Source organism: Dermacentor variabilis, chromosome 4, assembly GCF_050947875.1.
Source record: "Dermacentor variabilis isolate Ectoservices chromosome 4, ASM5094787v1, whole genome shotgun sequence".
Taxonomy (NCBI): domain Eukaryota; kingdom Metazoa; phylum Arthropoda; class Arachnida; order Ixodida; family Ixodidae; genus Dermacentor; species Dermacentor variabilis.
In genome coordinates this window covers 188,580,214-188,604,470 of record NC_134571.1, presented here as the reverse complement: position 1 = coordinate 188,604,470, position 24,257 = coordinate 188,580,214, and the positions used below count along the sequence as shown (strand labels likewise).

Genomic DNA, 24,257 nt, shown 5'->3' with positions numbered 1-24,257 from the left:
ATTGTTCCGCTGCACCCTCCTCGCCTTTCCACCTCGCGTCTTTTATCTCTCGCGGCGCTTCCCGTTCGCTCTTTCATCCTTCGCTGTGCTCGTTGGCTCAGTTACACCGACAATCGGCGCAAAGACGGGCGCCTATGAGACTCATTCTAATGAAAGGCTTGGAGTTACCTTCGTGACTCAATAACTACAGAGAATCCCACCAACTTCAAGGAGACAAAGCCTTTGGGTACAAGAACGCGCCATCGTGCCAAAAAGAAAAGCCTTGAACGGAGCAAAAAATTAAAAGGCCGGCACTCTCAGCCTCTACTTTTGGTAAATACCGACGTAGACACACCCAGAGAGCAAGCTGGTACTCGAGGTGCACACCTCGGACATATTTACAGGTGTTCCCACTAATCTGAGACATTTCCAACTTATCAACAAAAAGCAGTAGTTCTTAGTTCGTATAAGTGTCTTTCTTATACGCTCATGCCTTCACTATGGCACCGCAATACACTATTCTGGAAAACACAGTGCAGTGAAGATTCTAGAACCAGTGCACCACCTCGGTATTCGCCTGGCGACAGGTGCCTTGATTACGATAACAGTCGAAAGTCTGTATGTTGAGTTCTACGAATGGTATCTACGTCTCCAAACAAATATATTTAAGTCTCCCCTATTGCATGAAGATAAAATCAGATATCTAAGATCCATGCGGTTCAACTATCGGCGACTTTTCCACTGTACGCTTCGAAGCAATGGCAGAATGAATAGGCATCTCACTTCCACAAGTGCAAGAATGGCTCCGGCTGACCTTCCACGGCCTTTGCAATGACGAGCCATAGACTGTGATATGTATGTATCTTGCTGAAATAACAAAACGTGCCCCTCAGAGACATGTGCACTTACGCTTCCTTGATAGTCAGGTGAAGTACCCCTGCAGATAATCTTACACAGATGCTTCCGAATCACCCGCTGATGTGGTCTGTACAGCTTTCGGGACATCGAACTGGACGTCTGGCCTTATAAACCCAAATAGAAGTATTTTCACTGCAGAAGCATACGCGATACTTTCACCCCTGAAGCAAATAAAACAATACAAATCTTTATAATCGTATCTTCTTCGCCGACTGATTAAGTGTTGTAGGAGCCCTAATGATGTTCTGAAAATACAAACACTATTTTTATTGAGCTTGACAAATACCTATGCTCAGCAGATCTGTGAAACCAAAGAATTGTCTCATATTGGGCACCTGGCCATAGAAGAATAAAAAAGGCAATGTAACTGCAGATCAAAATGCTATGTCAGTAGCTTTTGTTGATACAGGCATGAATAAACATATACCAGCCACAGATCTTAAGCCGTGTTACGCCGAAAGTTGAGTTACTGGCAGGGGCAGTGGAATTCTGAAGTGTTGAATTAGCTACACATTATCAAACCCATATTAGGAAACGAGATATTCGAGACAGCCACAAGATACAAGGCAGTGCATTTTTTTGTCGATTAAGAGTTGGGTATACGTAAGGTACTCACTATTACCCATTAACTGGAAGCGATCTTCCAACATGCAGTAGGTGTGGCAATAGACTTAGGATTACCCATTTTGTTCTTCAGGGCTCTGAAATAGGAGAGAGACAAAAGAATCGCAGTTTCGCCCACAAGGCGAAGCATCGATCTTGATAGCAAATTAGAGCCCAGCTATACGAAGTAAGGATAGTAGTTTTATCGGTGCCATAAACTTGGAAACGTTCTCTTACTAACTGAATGAAGAAGCATATGGTGTCTGCGCGCACAAGCAAACATGGACGCATCACACTCCATTAGCGCGGACACTCGCTGTGATAACGCTTACGTAAGCAACGCGGTAATAGCCGCGATCGAAGTGACGTTCGCGCGGTCTGCCGCTTCAACGCAAGAGCGGCGAGCACACAGTGCGCACAAAGGTATGAGCCGCCCGCAGATCATCTACAAGGTACGGCGCGCGCGACCACACGCGGCCGCACACAGCACACACTTGCCGCGCTGCCTTTTCGCTTGCCTCCTGTTACGTTTCGCCTCCGTCGTGCGGTATAGCCGACGCGGATGCAACGGACGCCGGGGCTTCGTTCACAGCGGCGGACATTTTGGCCAGTTCAGCGCTGTTCCAACGCCTCCTGCTGTGCGCGTCCAGGCATGTTTCAATGCCACGTGTCTTTATATATATATATATATATATATATATATATATATATATATATATGTGTGTGTGTGTGTGTGTGTGTGTGTGTGTGTGTGTGTGTGTGTGTGTGCATGTTGGTGCCCACGCTTGTCAAAGCGCGGCAGCCGGGGAGAGGAGCTCCCAACTGTGAATCGAGGAGGTCTGACCGGCGCCGGCCCGGCGGATACGTCACTTCTTGTCAGAACGTGTCCATGCGCCGCCGTCACGTGCGTCTCTTGCGCGCCGTTCCTTCTTGCCCTCGCCTCCGAGAGTATAAAAGCAGCTGCCCCCGGACGCCAAGAAAGAAGCTTCGATTTATTCAGTCGAGTAACGTGGGCTCCCGTTTCTCCACTTCGGTCGACCTGACCGGCCGCTCTTTTGCGATGCTAGAATAAACAAGTTGTTCTGTTAGCAGTCGACTCATGCTTTGCCAGGACCTTCGGATGCTTCCACCTGTGCCCCAGGCCGCCAGGCCAACGCTACCCTGGGGTCTTGCCACCCATTTTACAACACTCCATATATGGCGCACGAGATTGCGCCGCGATCATCAGCAAGGTGGCCGGATGACGCCGACAAGAAACAGCCAAATAACCTCAAAATGTAGCCCAAAAATAGCCAGACCGAAATGTTTCGTGAGCGAAAATTGGCCACAATAAAGCCAAAACGTTTGGTGGTCTTCTGCAGGTGTCCTATAGATAGTGTGCAAACCTGACCGCGTATTTCCTGCTCTAATATGACTTCCCTTGTGTGGAACCAGCACAACACTGGCTTCAAGATCTGCGTAAAGAATTCTAGTGAGAGCTGCCACTCCGACGTGGATTTGAACACTACTTATTGTAACAATGCGCCCAAGGATTTCTTTCCCTACTTATTCTTCACGTTATTGGTATTTACTAAAGCACGTTCTGAGCTAACTTTAGTTCATGTCTCGCTTTACCCGAGGCATTTTTCTATGAGAGTCGTGAAAATAATGTCAGCTCCAACCACGAGGATCAGTACGATGTAGTTCCCGATAGGCGGCCCGAGCTCAAGGCATTTTGGAATAGGGATGCCTTCCCTTAGCTTCAACTAATAAATAAACATTCATTTCTCTCCCGCTCTCGGTCTTTGTCTCTCCGTTTTGTATTTTCCACATGTAAGCAGCTCCCGCTCCCACTTGAAGGCACACCTGACTCTTGAGAAAACAAGAAACCTTCTCGCTTTTTTCTCGAAATAAGAAGCGGCAGTTGTGACTGTAATTCGCCTTTGAGCTAGATCAAATAGAAGGGACCTGCTCGCCCATAACAGAACAGGCGATTTAAAGTTTATAGTTTTACTTGCCACCTGGATTACGGCGCTGGCAATAATTCAGGTGGTATTAGTATCGAAAAGAGTAGAACTGATTAGTATTTAAATAGGGATTCGCTTGCAAGATTTGTGCAATATTCAAACGTGTATGTAAGTTCCTGTAAATGCATGCACGAATGCGTGGGTTGCGAAATTCGCGAAAGGGGGGGGGGGGAGTGCTTTGTATCTTACTTTCAGTGCAGCATGAAAAACAAAAAGCGTAATTTTATTAGGGAACACACAAAATGGATTTTATGGGTCGCGCACGGCTGTCATATAGTACGAAGTAAACCTCTTTGTCTAACAAAATGAAAGCACCATACACCGGAATAAAGTTTGTAAACAGAGATAAGGTGCCATAGAAAGGCTGGCCAACGTTTCCATAGGAGGACCTATCTTCGTCAAGGCGGCCTCGTCAGCCTCGGCATGTTAGTTTTAAAGGGTTAGTGCAGTGACGTCACGTGCGGATGTTGTCGGTGGTGGTTGGTTATAAAGGGAGAGACTTCAAAGGCAATGAGCGCTGTCACCTGACGTCTGTGAGCGTCGTTCCCAAGACGATGGGGACAAGAGTGTGAGAGTGGGGAGAAAAGAAAGAAGGGGCCATGGGAATAGGAAGTCAGTACAAGACTATATATATATTTACAACCTGGCAAGAGCCACCCTTGCAGTGTGTGAAAAAGAAATAAAATACGAACACATTAACAGTACCACAAAAACCTATTATGTATATCAAACGCAGTCTCTTTTCCTTAGCACAGCTGGGAAAAACGCGTGAGCAAATACAATGTAATGACTAGTAAGACGAACAGAGAGGAATTACAATGATCATAAAGTACGTGCACATAAAAAGTATGCCATAATCGAAGTTATTCGTACGCACATAGTTCAAATGGAAAAAAAAATTGTCACAGAAGCACGGTATGAAAACCGACGAGTTAACATCCTGACCTTGGCAAGAAAATCACTCACCAAGGTTTGGTGAGCCACTACCTGTTTGACATCGTCCCTGTGGACGAACATCGTTTTCATATAGTTACAGACTTATCACTGTAATAATATGCCACGTTAAGAAGTACCATGAAACAATCACAACTTTCATGTAATACAAAGCTGCTTGCCTAGAGGCATTGCGTGAAGTCCCATTTGATACTTCTGAGGCTGGGTATTTACGCAAATGGATTAAATATGGGTCTAGCCTTCTTTGAATTCACTTCCACAGCCACTTGGCCCACATAGAACTGCAGAGTGGAAACAGGACTGAAACTGTTCATGTGGCTCAAAATTTTTGCACGTGTCCCCACTCTCTGCCAGACCAACTGAACGTGACGGAGATCTTGCTGTGTCTCATTCAACATGCGGTTTGTCAAATAATTCTTTGTCAACGAAACCTGGTTTAACGCAGTGTTGACGGCTGCGTTCGAAACAGGCAGAGCAAGTAGGGACAAAGCAAGCTCAAACCGCAAGGGGAACATTTCCCTCATAAAGCCACTTGATAATTTTTTGTGAAGTTACTGAGTAAGTAAATAACGCAGTGATTTGCAGGAAAACCAAGCAATAGGCTACGAGGAACCCTTGATAAACATTGAAAGGACCACGGACGAAAATTACGCGCCACTACATGCGTGCATATATACTTGAGCTGTTGTGCAAGGCACTTTGTTGTATAGCAGCTCTATACTTTAGGTGTTGGGCTGCTGAGCACGAGGTCGCGGGATCGAATCCCGGCCACGGCGGCCGCATTTCGATGGGGGCGAAATGCGAAAACACCCGTGTGCTTAGATTTAGGTACACGTTAAAGATCTCCAGGTGGTCGAAATTTCCGGAGTCCTCCACTACGGCGTGCCTCATAATCAAAGTGGTTTTGGCACGTAAAACCCTATATTTTTTTTTATACTTTAGCTCTAGTGTAAGTCCACAATAGTTTACTGTATGACAGCCACGTACTCAACAGCTCGTACTCAACAGGTACTCTAGAAATGTCAGTTCTTACTGAACCACGCGTGAACGGGCAGCACATCGCGTCGAAACCAAACCAAAAAGAGAGCGCAGTGCTGGAATGGCGGCAAACATGGCAGCCACGACTTAACGCCGTCTTCCAAGCGGCAGCATTGTCTAAAAACACAACCTTCACTACCGCCTACGTATCTTTCAAGCAGCAATGAGCTTTGGGTTTTCCTAAAGCGGCGTCCCGGAATTCTATCAGTGTTGACGTGGTCCTCAGAAGTAATTAAGACGAAAATAGCCCAAATACAGTCAAGTAGCCAACTCAGAATTTTCTATGGCAACCCGCATAATAGGAAGCCCAATTCGGCTAATGATAGCACAATCTAGTAGCCCTGGTCATCAGTTCCCCATACGCCCGATCGCGAAATGCTCAGTTGCTGCTGGAACACAACGCTGCCCCTTCTCCCTCCCTCCCTCCCTCCCACCTTCTCACGGCCTTTCGCGCGACGGGAAAACTGCTCTCCGCTTTCTTCACTGAGTGACCCACTATCGTTGGCTCCCCTCGCGCGACTTCACTCGCAGATATAGCATATGACGCGTGGCGACCGTGTTATCGCCCCTGAAATTCATACGCAAGATCACGGCGACGGCGACACCGACGGCTAATGTGCGCTTGGAGTGTCCACATGATTGCGATCAAAAGTACTTCTCTTCCGCATATTGTGAGCGCATACTGTTGTAGCGGGTGGCAGAGTGACGGAGATAATCCAAGAGCACGTACCGCACTGTTTTATTTCAGTGATAGCGAACTATATATATATAGGCTGCTTGCCTATGACGTAACATAAGCAGGAATCATGTTTGACACGTGTGGCACAGCACTTCATATCACTTCTCCCTTTCTTTTAAAACTGGAGTCTTTGCACGGGTCTTCGTTGTCGGGTAGACCTCCGTAAGACCGGCGGACAGAGAGCCTGTTCGACTGTGAGGGACGCTGGAGGTGTTGTCGAAGGAACAGGCGCAGCGCCAGTTGCTTCTGGGGTGGCCAGGCTGCACCGGCCGTCTGGCGTGGACGTGGGCCGATTCATGTTGTCCGAGCTGGGTTGAAGCGAGTTGGGAGCCTCCGCTTTTGGCGTCACGGGTGACACAGATACGCGACGGAAAATTTAGTCGAAGTGATGTCTGGCTAGGCCATCTGGAGGGTCGACCGTTACAAGGCGTGAACCCTCTGTGCTCTTGACGATGCCGGGACGCCAACGCTTCCCTTGGCCAAAGTTGCGCACCCACACCTGGTCGCCGGACTTGAATCTGGGAGGCTGCGAGTAACTTCGAGGTAGAGACGGGACGCAAGTATCCAAGCGCGAACGAATTTGGTAGTTCAGCAGCATCTCTGAAGGAGACTTGCCGCACGGCAGTGGAGTACGTCGATGGCCTAGGAGCACTGGCGCTAGTTTTATGTCGAGATCGTTCACCATCGAGTGCTTAAGCAGGCCATCCTTTATTGTGCGGACCGCACGCTCTGCCAGACCATTAGATTGTGGGTGGTACGGCGCACTACGTAGATGAGTTATGTTGTTGACAGTCATGAATTGGGAAAACTGCTGACTTGCAAACTGAGGCCCGTTATCTGATACAACTGTTTGCGGCAAGCCAAAACGCGCAAACAATTCTCGAAGCCGCGCGTTTGTGACTTCTGTGGTCGCCGACTTGACGGGAAGTGCCTCAATCCATTTAGTATGCGAGTCGACGACTATCAACAGCATGCGTCCCTCTATCGGTCCGGCTTAATCAATGTGAAGCCTTGACCATTTGGTGCCTGTTTCTGGCCAACAGATAGGAACCTGTCGATGGGGCATTGGCTGAGCTTGTACACATGAGATGCACGAACGTGCAAGGCTTTCGATCTCACCATCCAACCCAGGCCACCAGAACACCGTCCGAGCCAGTCTTTTCATCGCAGATGCACCCTGGTGTGACCGATGTAGCTCAGCGAGCATGGAGACTCGCGCTTTGCGGGGTACGACGATGCGATGACCCCAGTAGAGCAGGCCTTCTACGCTTGATAGCTCCAGTCTTCTGCAAAAATAAGGTTGTAGGTGATTGTGACACGGTGATAAGCGTTTAGGCCATCCATTCAGTACAAAGTGCTGCACAACGCTAAGGTTTTCATATCCTTTCGTCAGCGCCCGTATGGCATCCGCTGGCACGAACGAGCTGTCAAGGATCTCTGAAGACAACACGTATTCTGGTAAGGTGGCCGATCGACAAACGTCTGTTATCGGCACGGGCAAGCGGCTGAGTGCGTCCGCGTTGGCGTTTTCCTTGCCGGCCTTGTACTCTATGCGGTAGCTATATAGGCTTAGAAACAGAGCCCATCTCATAATACGTGCCGACGCCATTGGGGGCACAGGTCGATCTTCTCGTAGAAGGCCCATCAGTGGTTGGTGGTCCGTGACCAATACGAACTCGCGGACCAGCAGGTAGTCTCTAAACTTTGTTACTCCGAGTACCAGTGCGAGCGCTTCCTTCTCGAGCTGAGAATAATTCTTTTCGGCGTGTGTTAACGTGCATGAACGGAAGGCAATGCGCTTATCCACTTTTCCAATTCGGTGCGAGATTACGGCACCTAAACCCGAAGGTGACGCATCGCATTCCAAGCGCACAGGTTGGTTGGGATCGAAATACGTCAGAACAGGCGAACTCAGAAGTGTTTGTTTAGCCTTGAGATACGAATTTTCCTGCTCCGTTCCCCAGTGCCATTTATGCTCTTTTTCAAGCAGAAGATACAACGGCGCCAGCATCGTTGGCATTTGAGGCAAGAACCAGTGATAATAAGTCAACAGACCCAAAAACGAGCGCAGTTCGTTCACATTCGTAGGCCGTGGCGAGTCGCGTATTGCTGCTAGGTTCTTCTCAAGCGGATGCAAGCCGTCTTTGTCAATGCGATGGCCCAGGTATACGATTGAGTCTTTGCGAAAATGGCATTTTTCGGCCTTCAGCTTGATACCATTTTCTTGAAGCCTGCGCAAAACGTCCCGAAGCACTGAGCCATTATCGGCTTGACGTTCCGCTATCAATGCATCATCCAAATACACCTGCACGGCTGGAAGACCGGCCAGGACCGCTTCCATGCGCCGCTGAAAAATTGCGGTAGCCGAGGCAACCCCAAACGGAAGACGGTTATAGCAGAACAACCCCTTGTGAGTGTTTATCACGGCCAACTTCCTCGCCTCCTCATCCAATGGGAGTTTGTTATATGCATCCTTAAGGTCCAGTGTTGTGAAAAATGATCCCCCGCGTCATCATCATCATCATCATCATCATCATCATCATCATCAGCGTAGTTACGCCCACTGCAGGGCAAAGGCCTCTCCCATACTTCTCCAACGACCCCGGTCATGTACTAATTGTGGCCATGTTGTCCCTGCAAACGTCTTAATGTCATCCGCCCACCTAACTTTCTGCCGCCCCCTGCTACGCTTCCCTTCCCTTGGAATCCAGTCCGTAACCCTTAATGACCATCGATTATCTTCCCTCCTCAGAAATGGGCCCATGCCCCTTTCTTTTTCTTGATTTCAACTAAGATGTCATTTACCCGCGTTTGTTGCCTCACCCAATCTGCTGTTTTCTTATCCCTTAACGTTACACCCATCATTCTTCTTTCCATAGCTCGTTGCGCCGTCCTCAATTTCAGCAGAACCCTTTTCGTAAGCCTCCAGGTTTCTGCCCCATATGTGAGTACTGGTAACACACAGCTTTTATACACTTTCCTTTTGAGGGATAGTGGCAGCCTGCTGTTCATGATTTGATAATGCCTGCCAAACGCACCCCAGCCTATTCTTATTCTTCTGGTTATTTCAGTCTCATGATCCAGATCCGTGGTCACTACCTGCATTAAGTAGATGTATTCCCTTACCACTTCCAGTGCCTCGCTACCTATCGTAAACTGCTGTTCTCTTCCGAGACTGTTAAACAATACTTTAGTTTTCTGCAGATTAATTTTCAGACCCACCCTATTGCTTTGCCTCTCCAGGTCAGTGAGCATGCATTGCAATTGGTCTCCTGAGTTACTAAGCAAGGCAATATCATCAGCGAATCGCAAGTTGCTAAGGTATTCTCCATCAACTTTTATCCCCAATTCTTCCCACTCCAGGCCTCTGAATACCTCCTGTAAACATGCTGTGAATAGCATTGGAGATATCGTATCTCCCTGTCTGACGCCTTTCTTTATAGGGATTTTGTTGCTTTCTTTGTGGAGGACTACGGTGGCTGTGGAGCCGCTATAGATATCTTCCAGTATTTTTAAATATGGCTCATCTACACCCTGATTCCGTAATGCCTCCATGACTGCTGAGGTTTCGACTGAATCAAACGCTTTCTCGTAATCAATGAAAGCTATATATAAGGGTTGGTTATATTCTGCACATTTCTCTATCACTTGATTGACAGTGTGAATATGGTCTATTGTGTAGCCTTTACGGAATCCTGCCTGGTCCTTTGGTTGACAGATGTAAAGGTGTTGCTGATTCTATTTGCGATTACCTTAGTAAATACTTTGTAGGCAACGGACAATAAGCTGATCCGTCTATAATTTTTCAAGCCTTTGGCGTTCCCTTTCTTATGGATTAGGATTATTTTAGCGTTCTTCCAAGATTCCGGTACGCTCGAAGTCATGAGGCATTGCGTATACAAGGTGGCCAGTTTCTCTAGAACAATCTGCTCCCCATTCTTCAACAAATGTACTGTTACCTGATCCTCCCCAGCTGCCTTCCCCCTTTGCATATCTCCCAAGGCTTTCTTTACTTCTTCCGGCGTTACCTTTGGGATTTCGAATTCCTCTAGACTACTTTCTCTTCCATTATCGTCGTGGGTGCCACTGGTACTGTATAAATCTCTATAGAACTCCTCAGCCACTTGAACTATCTCATCCATATTAGTAACGATATTGCCGGCTTTGTCTCTTAACGCACACATCTGATTCTTGCCTATTCCTAGTTTCTTCTTCACTGTTTTTAGGCTTCCTCCGTTCCTGAGAGCCTGTTCAATTCTATCCATATTATAGTTCCTGATGTCCGCTGTCTTACGCTTGTTGATTAACTTAGAAAGTTCTGCCAGTTCTATTCTAGCTGTAGGGTTAGAGGCTGGACCAATCTGAGCTCGGTTATGCCGCACGGATGGCACTCGGCTAGAGAACCTGGTATTTATGACCTGCACATGTGTGGCCATATATAATTGACCATATATATATATATATATATATATATATATATATATTTGAAGGAGGGTTCCCGTAAAGTGATAAAATAAAGGAAAAGACATTAAAAAGAAAAAAGAAAAAAATTGGGGGAAAGAAAGGAACATAAGAGGTGATTTAAACTCGTGACCCTTGGATGTTGCCTGGAAAGATAGCTCAGTCGGTTGGTTCGTCAGGCCCCAGGTGACTTTCAAGCGCCATAGCTCCTGCTCCGAGCCTCATACTTACGTGGAAAGGGACTGAAGTTGTCCGCGATAGTCGCTTTTTTTTTGTAAATATTCATCTCATCTACGGGATCTAATGCGCGCGCTGTTGCTTTGTCTCTGCGTGTAGTAGTTAAGAGAGCCAGTTTAAGGGCTGAGAAGAAGGAAGGAAAGGAAAGCCTCTGAAACAAAATTGCAGCGCCGTGGTTTTCAAGCGCAACCGTGGCAGAGAAACGGAAGGTGATATAAGCGTGCGTGGCCATGATACGCACACGACAAACTGCCTTAAAATATTTAGACTGGAGGGAAAACTTCGTTAACAAACTATAACACTGCAATCAGCACTCGAATACGACGAGAGAAATTATTGAGACGTGGAAAACAACCTTGAAATAAATATGGTTTGCGAGACAAATGCTTGTAAGTATTGAACCTCTTAAGAGATTAGGGGGAATAAGCGCTCACCGAGAGGGCATCGTCCGCGCGAGCGTCGTAGTATAGCCCTCTTTGCCGTTTCCTTTTTTTTTTCTTTGAAATTAGTCCTATTAGGGTTATTATAATTACACGAAGGTATTTCGCCTTCGCCAGCAGCAGTCCCTGAGATAGTTATTCTGGCGGCTAGCTTCCCACGCTATGCGTGCCGCCCTCGCACCTGTTTAAGCTTTTCCTAGACGCTAGAGCTATACTAGGTCCGCGCAACCTTGAGCGATCGGAAATCATGTTTTCCCCTCTTGGCCGGCGGAGAAGGGAGGCTTTGTTCCGGCCGCAGAGTCCTCCCCGTCTCAGTAAGGTGCCTGGTGGTGGTCTCGCGCGGATCCCCCGCGTAGCGACGCGAAAATGTCTTCAATGTTTGGTAAAGGGTACTGCTCAGTTATGCACGCAGCATTGATTGTGGTTTTGAAATCGCCGCAGATGCGAAGGGAACAGTCTTTCTTCAGTACTGGTACGACTGGCGCCGCCCACTCAGAATGTACTATGGGCGATAATATGCCTTGCTCTACTAAACGTTCCCGCTTAGTTTCCACTTTTTCACGAAGAGAATAAGGAATTGACGCGCCTTGTGGAACTTCGGTTGGGCGCCTTCTCGAATGTGGAATTTCACAGTTGGCCCCTGAATTTTTCCCAGTCCTGGCTGAAAAAGCGCAGGAAACTCGGTCCTGAAGCTGTCGGGATCTGCTGACGTCGTTGGACCGTAGCGAGAAACCCGGCGGCAAAAGCGAGAACGCTTGGATTAAGTCCCTTCAGGAAAGGCTGGGACCCGAGCAGCCTGTAACTATCAATGTGGCAGGTACAGTCGTCCCCGCAAAATGGGCTTCAAGGTGCAGTTCACCGACAATGGGTAGCTTGCCCAAGTATCAGCTGAGCGTGTGTTTGCATTTCGATAAGCGTGGCCAACTCAGACGGTGCTTTAGATACACATCCTGCGGAATGATAGAAAACGGTGATCCCGTGTCAATAATCATGTTCAAGGGCACGCCATCCCAGTGGATAACTCTGCGGAAAGCCTGGAGCAAAGATTTCTTTTCCCGTGATTCCTGCAATGTGAAGACTTATGAAATATCGCCTTCCTCCGTTTCGGATACAGCCCTGTCATAATGAACTGCGTTAGCGATGCCATCGCGCCTACGACCAGCCCGGAGCCCCGGCTGGGAGCGGCATTTTCTTGCGAAATGACCAGTCTTTCGACAGCGAAAACACTGCTCCTTTTTGTGCGGACAGTCGCTTGCTTCGTGATCGTAGTTTCCGCAGCGTGTGCACTCAGTATGGCTTTGCTTATCTTTGGTGAAGGTCTGATATCGGCGCGATTTAGTCGCTACAGTGCACACCGCTGCCTCATTTTCAGGTCTAGTCATGGCGCTTACTTCGAGTGCGGCTGTCTCTGCCGCTATGGCAATCGTTTCAGCTTGGGCAAGTGTGAGCTCAGTTTTTTCAAGTAGCGTCTGCTGCACCGCCCGATTCCGCATGCCACAAACAATGCGGTCCCATAACATACGATCCAAACTAGTGCCGAAGTGACAATTATCCGCAAGCTTGCGTAGCTCAACAACATAGTCCCGGACCGACTCGCTTGCAGTCTGATCCCTTGTAAAGAACTTGTAACTTGCGGCAACCTCATTAGTCTTCGGCGCATAGTGGTTATTTAGGATGGTAAGTGCGTCCTTGTAACTCAGGGCGTTTACTTTCTGGGGGTCGCAGTGTCCAGCAAGAACGCCTACCGTCTTCGTTGATAGTGTCGAAACCAAGAGCGCCCTTTTCTTATCAACTGTCTTAATATCATTTGCTTCAAAAAACGCCCCCAGTCGAGTCAAGTAGATATCCCACTTATCTTGATTTTAGTCGAAACTTGGGGTACCGAGGTTCGTAGCCAGGGCCATGACCGCCGATGCTCCGTAGACTCGATTGCTTTCAGTACCCAGCAGGACTCGCAGCGCTTCCGAGACGCCACTGTTCGTGGCGGGGGTTGGTCACCCTCGTCGCCACTGTTGTAGCGGGTGGCAGAGTGACGGAGACGATCCCAGAGCACGTACCACACTGTTTTATTTCAGTGATAGCGAACTATATATATAGGCTGCTTGCCTATGACGTAACATAAAAAGAAGGAATCATGTTTGACACGTGTGGCACAGCACTTCATGTCACATACCTCTCCACTCACCATTCTGAACAATGAACCGCTTTCTTGTTTTAGAACGGCGTTAAACTTTTTAGCGGAAACAACTATTCCGTAAACCATTTGACCAGGTTATTTGTGGCAATCCTCCCCTTAGATGTTCTAGCTGCAATGTGAGCATTCTTGTAGTGTGCGTGCCTTCCAGTTATGAGGTTCAAGGGTCTTGTTGAGGAACTAGTTCTACTGGAAGCCATAAGTTCTCGTAATGATCCCTTCATAACAAAACTTTTATGGATACAGTACGCCTCACTACTCGCTCTCTTCGTTTGATATATTTTACTTAATTTGCAGCGACCAGTTTTAGTCCATTTTTCAGCCAGGTCTACCATTCGCAATTCATTTCTTTATTCGAATAACAATTTTTTGACCACTCACCACCACCTGCATGGCGCTCTTTGGCCATATCTGGCCTTTGAGCCACTAAAAATGCACATCAATTATCAATCAAGATTATTTAGAACTCGGTCTGTTCGCCACGTGTAAACGCCAGTTTACTACGAAATTAAGAGGCCTGACCTATTTCCAGTGGAATAATTACCATGTCTTGCGGCGCTACAACAGAACAGGCATGTTTATGACTTGGACGTACCAAGTCAATGTACCCGATGCCGTTGTGTTACTGACGTACAACGAGCGACCGAATTCAGTTTTATCGACAGACAGTAGAAATAATGGCAGATACTGTTCACTGGACGCGGGCGTGATCATGACAAATGCACATTACCGATGGGACATAAAGAATCCTGAAAATAAACAATGAGGTTTTAGGTGCCAAACCCACATCTGATGATGAGGCACGCAGTGTTAGGGGCCTTCGGAAATTTGGTACACCTGGGGTTCCTTAACGTGTGCCTAAATCTAAGCAATCGAGAGTTCGACGGAAGACCGTCTGTTCGGGATGAGACATGACAAAGAGAGATGCGCACCGACTAAGTAAAACTTATTAAAAGACACGACGTTTCGGCGTCCGTGCAGAATCAATGTTCGGATGTTCACAATCGGATGGGAACAAGCCTTCCGTATGGAAGCGGAAACATCCTGTCTTTTAATCGGTTTGTCTTGGTCGATGTACGTCTTTCTTTGTCACCTAAATCTAAGTACACCGGTGTTTTCGGATTGCGGCCCCATCGATATGCGGCCGCCCCGTCCTGGATTCGATCCCGTGACCTCGTGCTTAGCAGCCCAACAGCATAGGCACTAAGCAACCATGCCGGGTTAATCGGTTCTAATAAAGGCATATTTCTAGCAAACCTTCAGGATACTTTCCGATTTTCTTGAATCAGTCAAACACTGTACAGAAGGCTTGAAGCACATTGTTACGGCGCAACCAAGTATGGCGCCCCTCAGAAGAAGACGATTTGACGTGTGTAGGTGGAATTGGTCTCGACAGCCATCTTGTTTATGCATCGTTCTCTCTCTTGGGTACCCAGCACCTCACCTCCACCAATTTGTTACGTTGCAGAAGTCACATATAAAAATGTGTTTACAGCATTTAAAAGAGAAACAACGATGCATAAACAAGATGACTGTCGAGATCCATTTTACCTTTCCAGACGTGAAATAGTGTGCTTCTGACTGGCGCCACTTTTGGTTGCGGCATAACAATATTGTTCCAAAATTACGGGAGAAATGCACAAGTTGTTGCGTCAGGGCGCTTTGACCTGACTCAGCAACAGAGTGCGTCCAACGCGAAACAGGGTAATTTAAGAGCAAATGTGGTGATTGTAGCCGAGGACAACGCGTTCAGGCAGAACTGTGTAGGTTGAACTTGAAACACCTGCGATTGGTATTATTCACTCTTTTTTGCACGATCGGCTACATTACCACGCCCCTGGGTCTATTCCCAGAATTTTCAATACCCTTCTGCGTTTGTTGTGGAATAATGAGATGGCGGCCTTCAGCAGCTCTTAACTTTTCGGAAGCTATGTACACATACCAATGGTACAAACGATGACACACATGCGCTGCTTACTCAGGAGAACAATTCGAGATTTCAAAGTACGTCTCGGTACTACGCGAAAATACTTCGGCAACAAAGCCGTGTAGCTATCATTTGCACGAAGACCACGAATGGAAAATACTCCTTTGATTCTACGCAGACTCCGTCAGAAACGTAGCTTCAGTTATACAACTTTTTATGAACACTAGATGCGCGGCTGCTGGCGGTTTTCCTACTTTTGCATATTTTAAATGGTCACCCTGCATACGAAGCTTTTTTCCGCGGTACATTTAAAGCCGCAAAAGAATCGCAGCCGACACTTATTTCCCAAGATCTTAGCTCCAGAGAAAATAAATATTTCTTACTGATATCTTCGTAAATATAAGCCTAGGAGAGAAACAAACCTTCGATAACACGTTGTCTGTGTTTATTATCTAAAGTAGTTAATATTGTTACGTGTAGCTGACGTACGAGTCTACAATATATTTACACGTAGACAAGCGGTGGCAATGATGGCGACGCTATATCAAGCGGTGGCCACGTCGTCTTCCTTCTCCTCAGTGCAGCCACACTGTGGCGGCTGTTCCGTAGCATCACCCCCGGCAGTAGAAGCGCCGTCCCGGTGCTTAATCTACACATCCGCGGCGAAAGGTGTGTGATATGGCTTTAGTCTCGCCACGTGAACGATGTCACTTGCAGCCGACGATGACGCTGAGAGGCTGGTGGGGATGACTTCATACGTGACATCGGTCACTTGTCGCACCACACGGTATGGGCCAGTGTAGCGGGACAGCAGCTTTTCGGAAAGGTCCACACGTCGAATGGGGGACCAGAGAAGCACCAGAGAACCCGGAGTAAATTGTACGTCGCGATGGTGGCAATCATAGAATCGTCTCTGATGCTCCTGCAAGGCCTCGAGACGGGTGCGGGCGAGCAGGCGCGCGTGGTCGGCGTGTGCGATCGCGTCGCGGGCGTATTCAGTGGTTGAACGTGTGGCCGAGGGCAACAATGCTTCCAAGGGCAACGCGGGTTCTCGGCCATATAGGAGATAGAATGGTGAATAGCCGGCGGTGTCGTGACGCGATGAATTATACGCGAACGTCACATATGGTAAGTGAAGATCCCAGTCGTGGTGGTTGGTCGCGACGTACTTGGATAGCATGTCGGTGATGCTCCGGTTGAGGCGCTCCGTGAGGCCGTTGGTCTGTGGGTGGTAGGACGTGCTGAACTTGTGCTTAGTCGAGCAGGAGCGGAGGATGTCCTCGACGACTGCCGACAGAAAGCTGCGGCCACGGTCAGTGAGTAATTGGCGCGGGGCACCGTGCACTAAAATGATGTCATAGAGCAGAAAGTCAGCAACGTCAGTAGCACAACTTGTCGGGAGGGCTCTGGTGATTGCGTACCGCGTAGCATAATCAGTAGCGACGGCGACCCATTTATTTCCGGAGCCCGAGAGAGGGAACGGTCCAAGAAGGTCTAGACCAACACGGAAAAAGGGTTCCGGTGGGATGTCGATCGGCTGAAGACATCCAGCTGGAGGTGTGGAGGGCTTCTTCCGGCGCTGACAGGGCTCACAAGCGGCAACATAGCGTCGCACGGAGCGAGCGAGACCCGGCCAAAAGAAGCGACGGCGTACACGGTCGTATGTGCGCGAGACGCCCAAGTGTCCAGCCACGGGAGCGTCGTGAAGTTGTTGGAGGACAGTCGACCGCAAGTGGGATGGAATTACGAGCAGAAGGTCACGGCCGTGTGGATCGAGATTGCGGCGGTATAGTGTCCCTTCCTTAAGGAGAAACATCCGGAGAGAGGCGTCGCCAGGCGTTGACTCCAGATGGACGATGAGGGCTCGTAAGGAAGGATCGCGGCGTTGCTCATTGCCGATTTCGAGCGACTTGGACACAGAGAAAACGCAAGTGATGGTGTCCGCATCAGCCGGGTCGTCGACGGGGTAGCGGGACAAACAATCGGCATCCTGGTGCAAGCGTCCCGTCTTGTATACCACGGAGAAGGTATATTCTTGCAGGCGTAACGCCCAGCGAGCGAGTCGTCCCGTGGGGTCCTTGAGCGAGGATAGCCAGCAGAGCGCGTGGTGATCAGTGATGACACAGAAGGGGCGTCCGTACAAGTATGGGCGAAACTTGGCAACAGCCCACACAAGAGCGAGGCACTCGCGCTCTGTGATTGAATAATTGCGCTCGGCGGGTGATAGAAGTCGGCTGGCATAGGCTATAACGCGATCATGTCCACGCTGGTGTTGTGCTAATACTGCTCCTATGCCGTGACCACTGACATCAGTTCGAACTTCCGTTGAAGCAGACGGGTCAAAATGGGCCAGAATTGGAGGCGCGGTAAGGAGAGTAGTGAGCTGCGAAAAAGATGCGGCAGGGTCAGGTCCCCAAGAAAAGAGGGCGTCTTTCTTCAAGAGGTCGGTAAGGGGACGGGCGATGGTCGCAAATTCCTTCACAAAGCGTCGGAAATATGAGCACAGCCCTACGAAACTACGGACGTCCTTGGTAGACTTCGGAACAGGAAAGGTCGTAACGGCGCGAATCTGGTCCGGATCAGGTCGCACGCCTCTGGCGTCCACGAGGTGTCCAAGGACGGTGATTTGGCGGCGAGCGAAGTGACATTTTGACGAGTTCAACTGGAGACCGGCGCGGCGGAACACGTCAAGAATCGCGGAAAGGCGGTCTAGATGCGTGTCAAATGTGGGTGAGTAAACGATGACGTCGTCCAGATAGCACAAATAGGTGGACCACTTGAACCCCTGAAGCAAAGAGTCCATCATTCGTTCGAAGGTGGCGGGCGCGTTACAGAGACCGAAAGGCATCACCTTGAACTGGTAAAGGCCGTCAGGGGTAACAAATGCAGTCTTCTCTCTGTCCATGTCGTCGACGGATATCTGCCAGTACCCGGACCGTAAGTCGATAGAAGAAAAATAAGTGGCACCGTACAGGCAGTCTAGAGCGTCATCAATACGTGGCAAAGGGTACACGTCCTTTTTTGTGATTTTGTTCAGGTGGCGATAATCTACACAAAAACGCCACGTTCCATCCTTCTTTTTGACAAGTACGACGGGAGAAGCCCAGGGACTACAGGAAGGCTCGATAATGTTTTTTGCAAGCATCTTTTTGACTTCCTGTTGGATAACAGCTCGTTCTGACGCAGAAACACAATATGGACGACGGTGAATAGGGTTCGCATCGCCAGTGTTTATGCGATGGGTCACGACGGACGTTTGACCTAAGGGTCGATTGTCAAAGTCAAAAATGTCGCGATAGCCTTGAAGAACGCGGCAAAGGGCTGCAGCTTGAGCAGGTGTAAGGTCAGAGGAGACCATCTTCTTCATGTCGACGTCAGTACTGTGCGATGACGTCACGGTATGGGCTGAGCTGTAACGATCTTCCACTGTGAATGGCTCGACCTCATCATCCTGCAAAGCGCGAATTATAGCCAAGGAGATCCCCTGAGGCAGAACTTGCGCGGTTAGCGCGAAATTGACGAGTGGAAGGCAGGTGCGGTTACCAGTAATTTTCAGCACAGTGTGCGGCACGATAACACCATGTGTAAGCATAACGGCCGGAATTGGTGCGGCCACGTAATTGCCGTCAGGTACAGCTGGTGAGGACAACAAGTCAACGTGTGTCATAGAGTGAGGTGGTAGGCAAATAAAATCTATGCAGTTCAGATGGCTGGGAGGCGGGTCCACAGGGTCGGCAAGAAGAGGCAAGTCAAGGCGAAGTGAGCCGGCCGAACAGTCAATGAGGGCAGAATGATGGGCAAGAAAATCCAGACCGAGAATGAGTTCGTGAGGGCAATGCTCGATGACGGTGAAGAGAACGACGGTGTGTCTCTCAGCAATGGTGAGTCGGGCAGAGCACATGCCAGCAATAGCGACAGTCCCTCCGTCGGCGGCTTGTACAAGTCGGTTCGGGGCAGGCGTCAGAACTTTCTTGAGCCGACGGAGAAGAGCAGCACTCATAATGGACACATGCGCCCCGGTGTCAATCAACGCGCACACAGGAACATTGTCGACGAGAACGTCCAAAAGATTCTTGTTCGTCGGTAAGGTGAAGCGAGGATTTTGAGCCAATGTCGTCTTTGCAGCTTCACCTCCAGAAGCTGCGCTGTCTAGTTTTCCGGTCGGGGGAGCGGCGAGTAGGTCGGAGAAGGAGCACGGCGAGACGGGGGCGAGCGAGATTGACGACGGGAGGGAGAAGGCGAGCAGGAGTAGCGGGGTCGTGTCAAAGGCGTCGCAGGGTCAGATGATGGGGTGGGCATAGAAGGGGCGAAGGAAAAGGACGCACTAGAGGGGCGAGGGTGGTAATTAGGAGAATAGCGTGTGGGGGAAGTCCAGCGGCTGCGGCAGTGGCGAGCGACATGTCCAATGCGTCGGCAGTTAAAACAGATCGGCTTGTCGTCCACGGTTCGCCATTCGGAGGGGTTGCGCTGTCCATAAGAGTAAGAAGGGCGCGGTGGGGCCGTGCGTGGAGAGAGAGGTTCCGAGCATGCGGAACGAATGGAGTGCAGGCCGACGTTTGATAACTCTTGACGGACGATGGCCTGGATCAAGGAGATTGTCACCGGAGAATGATCAGGTGACGGAAATGAAGGGGCCGCCGGTTGTGCCGCTTCGACCTCACGACGAATAAAGCGGGTCAAGTTGTCACATCGCGACGGCTGGTGGAAGAGATCGTCACAGGATGACGTAGCAGCTGTGTTGGGAAGTCGCGTGATGTACTGGGATAACCGGCGGCTTTTAGCATGCTCAAGACGGCGGCACTCCTTGAGGATCGTATCGATGCTGGTGACGTTGGTAAACACCAGTAAATTGAAGGCGTCGTCAGCAATCCCTTTGAGGACGTGATTTACCTTATCGTCCTCAGACATGGTCGGGTCAGCCTTGGTACAAAGGGCCAAGACGTCGAGAATGTAGGACACGTAGGACTCGGTCGACGTCTGTACACGTGTGGCTAGGGCTTTCTTGGCATTGACTTGACGACTGAAGGGATTGCCAAAAAGGTCGCGGAGCTTCTCTTTGAAGAGATCCCAGCTCGAGATCTCCTCTTCGTGAGTCTGGAACCATGCAAGTGGAGCTCCGTCGAGGTAGAAAACAACGTTCGCGAGCATAATAGTCGAATCCCACCTGTGACTGGTGCTGACACGTTCGTATAAGCGGAGCCAGTCGCCAACATCAGGACTGCCGACTCCGTTGAAAACACCAGGATCCCGAGGCGGGGAAATGGCGACGTAGGTCGGGGCTGCAGGCGGAGACGGTTGCGGAGAGGAAGTGCTGCCAGCAGGAGCCGAAGTTGCACTGTCGCCGTTGCGACCGCTGCGAAGCTCCATGACGGGTACGGGGAACGTCCACCTCCACCAAATTAATGTTACGTGTAGCTGACGTACGAGTCTACAATATATTTACACGTAGACAAGCGGTGGCAATGATGGCGACGCTATATCAAGCGGTGGCCACGTCGTCTTCCTTCTCCTCAGTGCAGCCACACTGTGGCGGCTGTTCCGTAGCAATATATAGAAGAGAACAAGCAGTGTCCAAGCACGTTCCCGGTTCACGCAACCAGGCATCAATTTTCTTGTGCGATACATTTGGTGCAGAGAGAAAGAAACAAAACAAGATCTGTCCCTAAATTACATGCATTAGGTAACGCCACCTTGCTGAAGTATACCGAACTAAGCTGTGAAAAAGTGATAGAACCATGAAAGGCGCAGCCGCGCTTCTACATGTCGACTGGCGATGGCGGTGATATTGAGTCACGGTGGTTAAAAACGCTCGGCTATCGTTTTTATGCGTGACTGCCGATGCAACTAAGTCTATATATCTACCAAATGAATTTCCAACCATGTTATGAAATATTATAATTTGCAACGACTTATGTTTTTTCATTTGAAGAGGTTCTACTGTAACTAGCTGAAAGCTACATCATTTAAGTCGATAAATACCCGGCAACTTACCAATCGCTGTAGTAGTTTTATCGGAAATTGATTTTTACCGATGAAAAACGCGTCCAAAGTCTCAATGTTCTCACAGACTCTCATACCTCAAGCATCGCACGCACTGGAACGAGCTTTATGTTGTGAATAATGCGGTACCGCTTGCAGACGTCGTTTATCTAGGCACATACAACATATTTCGTCGGGAGATTTGTGAAGGATGGCGATTGTGATTAAACTAATTCGACGAAAATGACGCCTTCCCATATAAAACGTGCATGTTTGTAGAAGTGGCCGCTAGAGGCGAAGCTTCGCGAAGCTTTAGGGAGGAGCGAGCAAATCAGGCGTAAATGTCGGAGCTACAATCAGGACTGGATGGCAACCAATGGTCAGTGGGACGCCTTGAATTGGGTTCTCGCAGGAAGACTACAAATCAAGCTACACAGAGTGATGTGGACTGGACAAGTTTGAAATGAGCGAACCTCATAGAAAAATTGATTTGCAAGAGCGACTGCGGAACATGAAAGCAACTTAATGGGTCGCAAAAATGTTCAGGTATTTGTACAGGAAAAACATAGACGCATAGTCGAGAAAACAACCAGGATGCTTACCAGGAAGTATGCGACCGCTATAGTGGCCAACATGACAACAAAAAACGCCAAACGCACAGTCGGACAGAGAGGCTGAGACAATCTCTTCGGTTGCGGCAATGGAAATAAAACCTGTTGTGAATAAGTACACAAGAGGCAAAATCGAAATCAGGAAAGAAACAATTTATGAAAACTCAAAGGGAAGCCATTTACTTTTCCAAGCGACATCAGGATACCTGAGAACGGGTAGTTAAAACGCGAGGTAAACAACGAAAAAAGAAGCTTGTGTTTGATGCGGTAAATTTAGGGAAATATGAACAATTTTTTATTAGAATGCGAAGGTAGCCACCCAAATGTCAGCTTAGGCTCAGCTTGCCTCCTTGAAGCGCTTACGTTCACGAATTGCAAGGAGTAAGTAAACATGTCCGCAGTGGAGATTAGCAAAAGGCGATCGGAGGTTTGGTGACCCAAAAGAAGGGAGACCACGAACAACCTTACAAAAACAAAGTTCCCCATAGTTTTTCAGAAAGTTTGGTTCGGGGAATTCATTGTGTGTTATTTTTTTCTGAACAAAATAGGTAGCACATTAGGCTAAATATGAACAAGAGCGTGGTGGCGCCACCCACCGCCCCGTTTGGAAAGGGACGCGCATAGCATCCGTCCATCTATCCGTTAGTGGAAAAATAGCGAGCAAGTAATTTATAGCACTGTATTTGTCATAGCCATAGGTAGATCTAAAAACTCGATGTGTATGTTTTCAGGAAGATAAAAGCGATTATCGAGATGCATGCGAAATTCTAGAATAAAAAGCATGTACCTGTCTCAGAGAAACATGTACCATGTACCTATCCGATACCTGCCTAAGAGGAAGCGTCAGCTCGGGGTTTTTTATCAACTGCATGGGAATTGAGAAATCGTTTTTGCACTCGTCAATTCGCTAAATCGTTTTTCTACTAATTGGTAACTACTGCAACAAATTTGATGAAGTTGGTGGCATTTAGAAGATTAACTTAAAATCTAATGACTCCGGCTTGCGAATTTTTTATTCATTTCAATTTTTCATAACGATTTTGAAAAATTTGTAAATGCACAGGAAGCAAACCTCTCATGTTTACAACTGTTTAGCTCAGCAATGGGAAAGTATATCAGAATTCTGTAAATTACACCTTAGAATACATCTAAAACCGACAAAATAAATATATGATATAAATTGACACATGAAATTTTCGCGCTTTGGATTGTGTAACTAATGCAGCTCCAACAACTTCGATATCTCTTTTTTGTGCAGCCCTATAAATTTGCAAGCATCGTGCTTCATTTTTTAAAGCTACCAGTTTTAAAAAATTCCTTTTAAAAAATTGCGGCAGTAAACTGAGATTACTCTTCAGCCGTCACTAGAATTTAAATTTCTTTCTGAAATGCAACAACTTCCATTAAGATCGGTCTTGGAATTATCTTAGAAAACTGTTTCACGTGCATATGGATCTGTCGCATCAGAGCTGGACCCGAGCTAAAGCTTCCTCTTCACAGAAGCAGGCTGGGTGAATACTTGTCACCGCCCCGATTGAGGGCCGATGCCAATAAGTATTCATTATCACCATTTTTAATTACTCTGCGCATTTGGTGAATGATAAAAATAATAAGATAGGTAAGACATTTTGAAAATTGTAAAAAGATATGGCTTGGTGGCGCAATTCACCGCCCCTTTCGAAGGGGACGTGCATAGCATCCATCTCTTTATCAAGTATCCATACATTTATCTATCCATTCTAATTCCTGGGCACTATATAGAAATACGAGTTGACTACGAGGTAGGGCTTCCTCTTAACATGCAGCATTAGCCTACTACTGACGTGCATCAACTTTAGCACCGTTTGGTGCGCTGTTCGGCCATAACATTGTGGTTTAATAATTTCTTTTTTCGATCAGTGCCATATCCTTCGGTCTGGCCTGCGTTGACATGGTATCGCACACCATGGCCCCAGCACTGGCTGCGCTCATTCGCTTGTCACAAGTCACGGACAAGGCTCGCCACCAGATAACCACAATGACCAACGTCCTCGCCAGTTGCCTCAAGGAAAAGTAAGTAGGGACTCTCTGCCACGCATACTTTAAGATAGTTCTCAACAAAACTTCCTATTTATGTGGGTTGTTATTTTTTGACATCATGCAGAATTTCGAAATATCCGCTGTGGCAACTG

The 24,257-nt window shown here is 48.2% G+C and overlaps 1 protein-coding gene across 1 annotated transcript in view; it reads left to right on the top strand.

Annotated features, from left to right (window-relative positions):
• Positions 1–24,257, top strand: part of LOC142578471 (uncharacterized) — a 75,538-nt gene that overhangs the window by 13,390 nt on the left and 37,891 nt on the right. Inside the window, exon 2 of the mRNA XM_075687855.1 lies at positions 23,986–24,138. Coding sequence (XP_075543970.1) covers positions 23,986–24,138 — 153 coding nt within the window. The remainder of the gene's footprint in view (positions 1–23,985; positions 24,139–24,257) is intronic.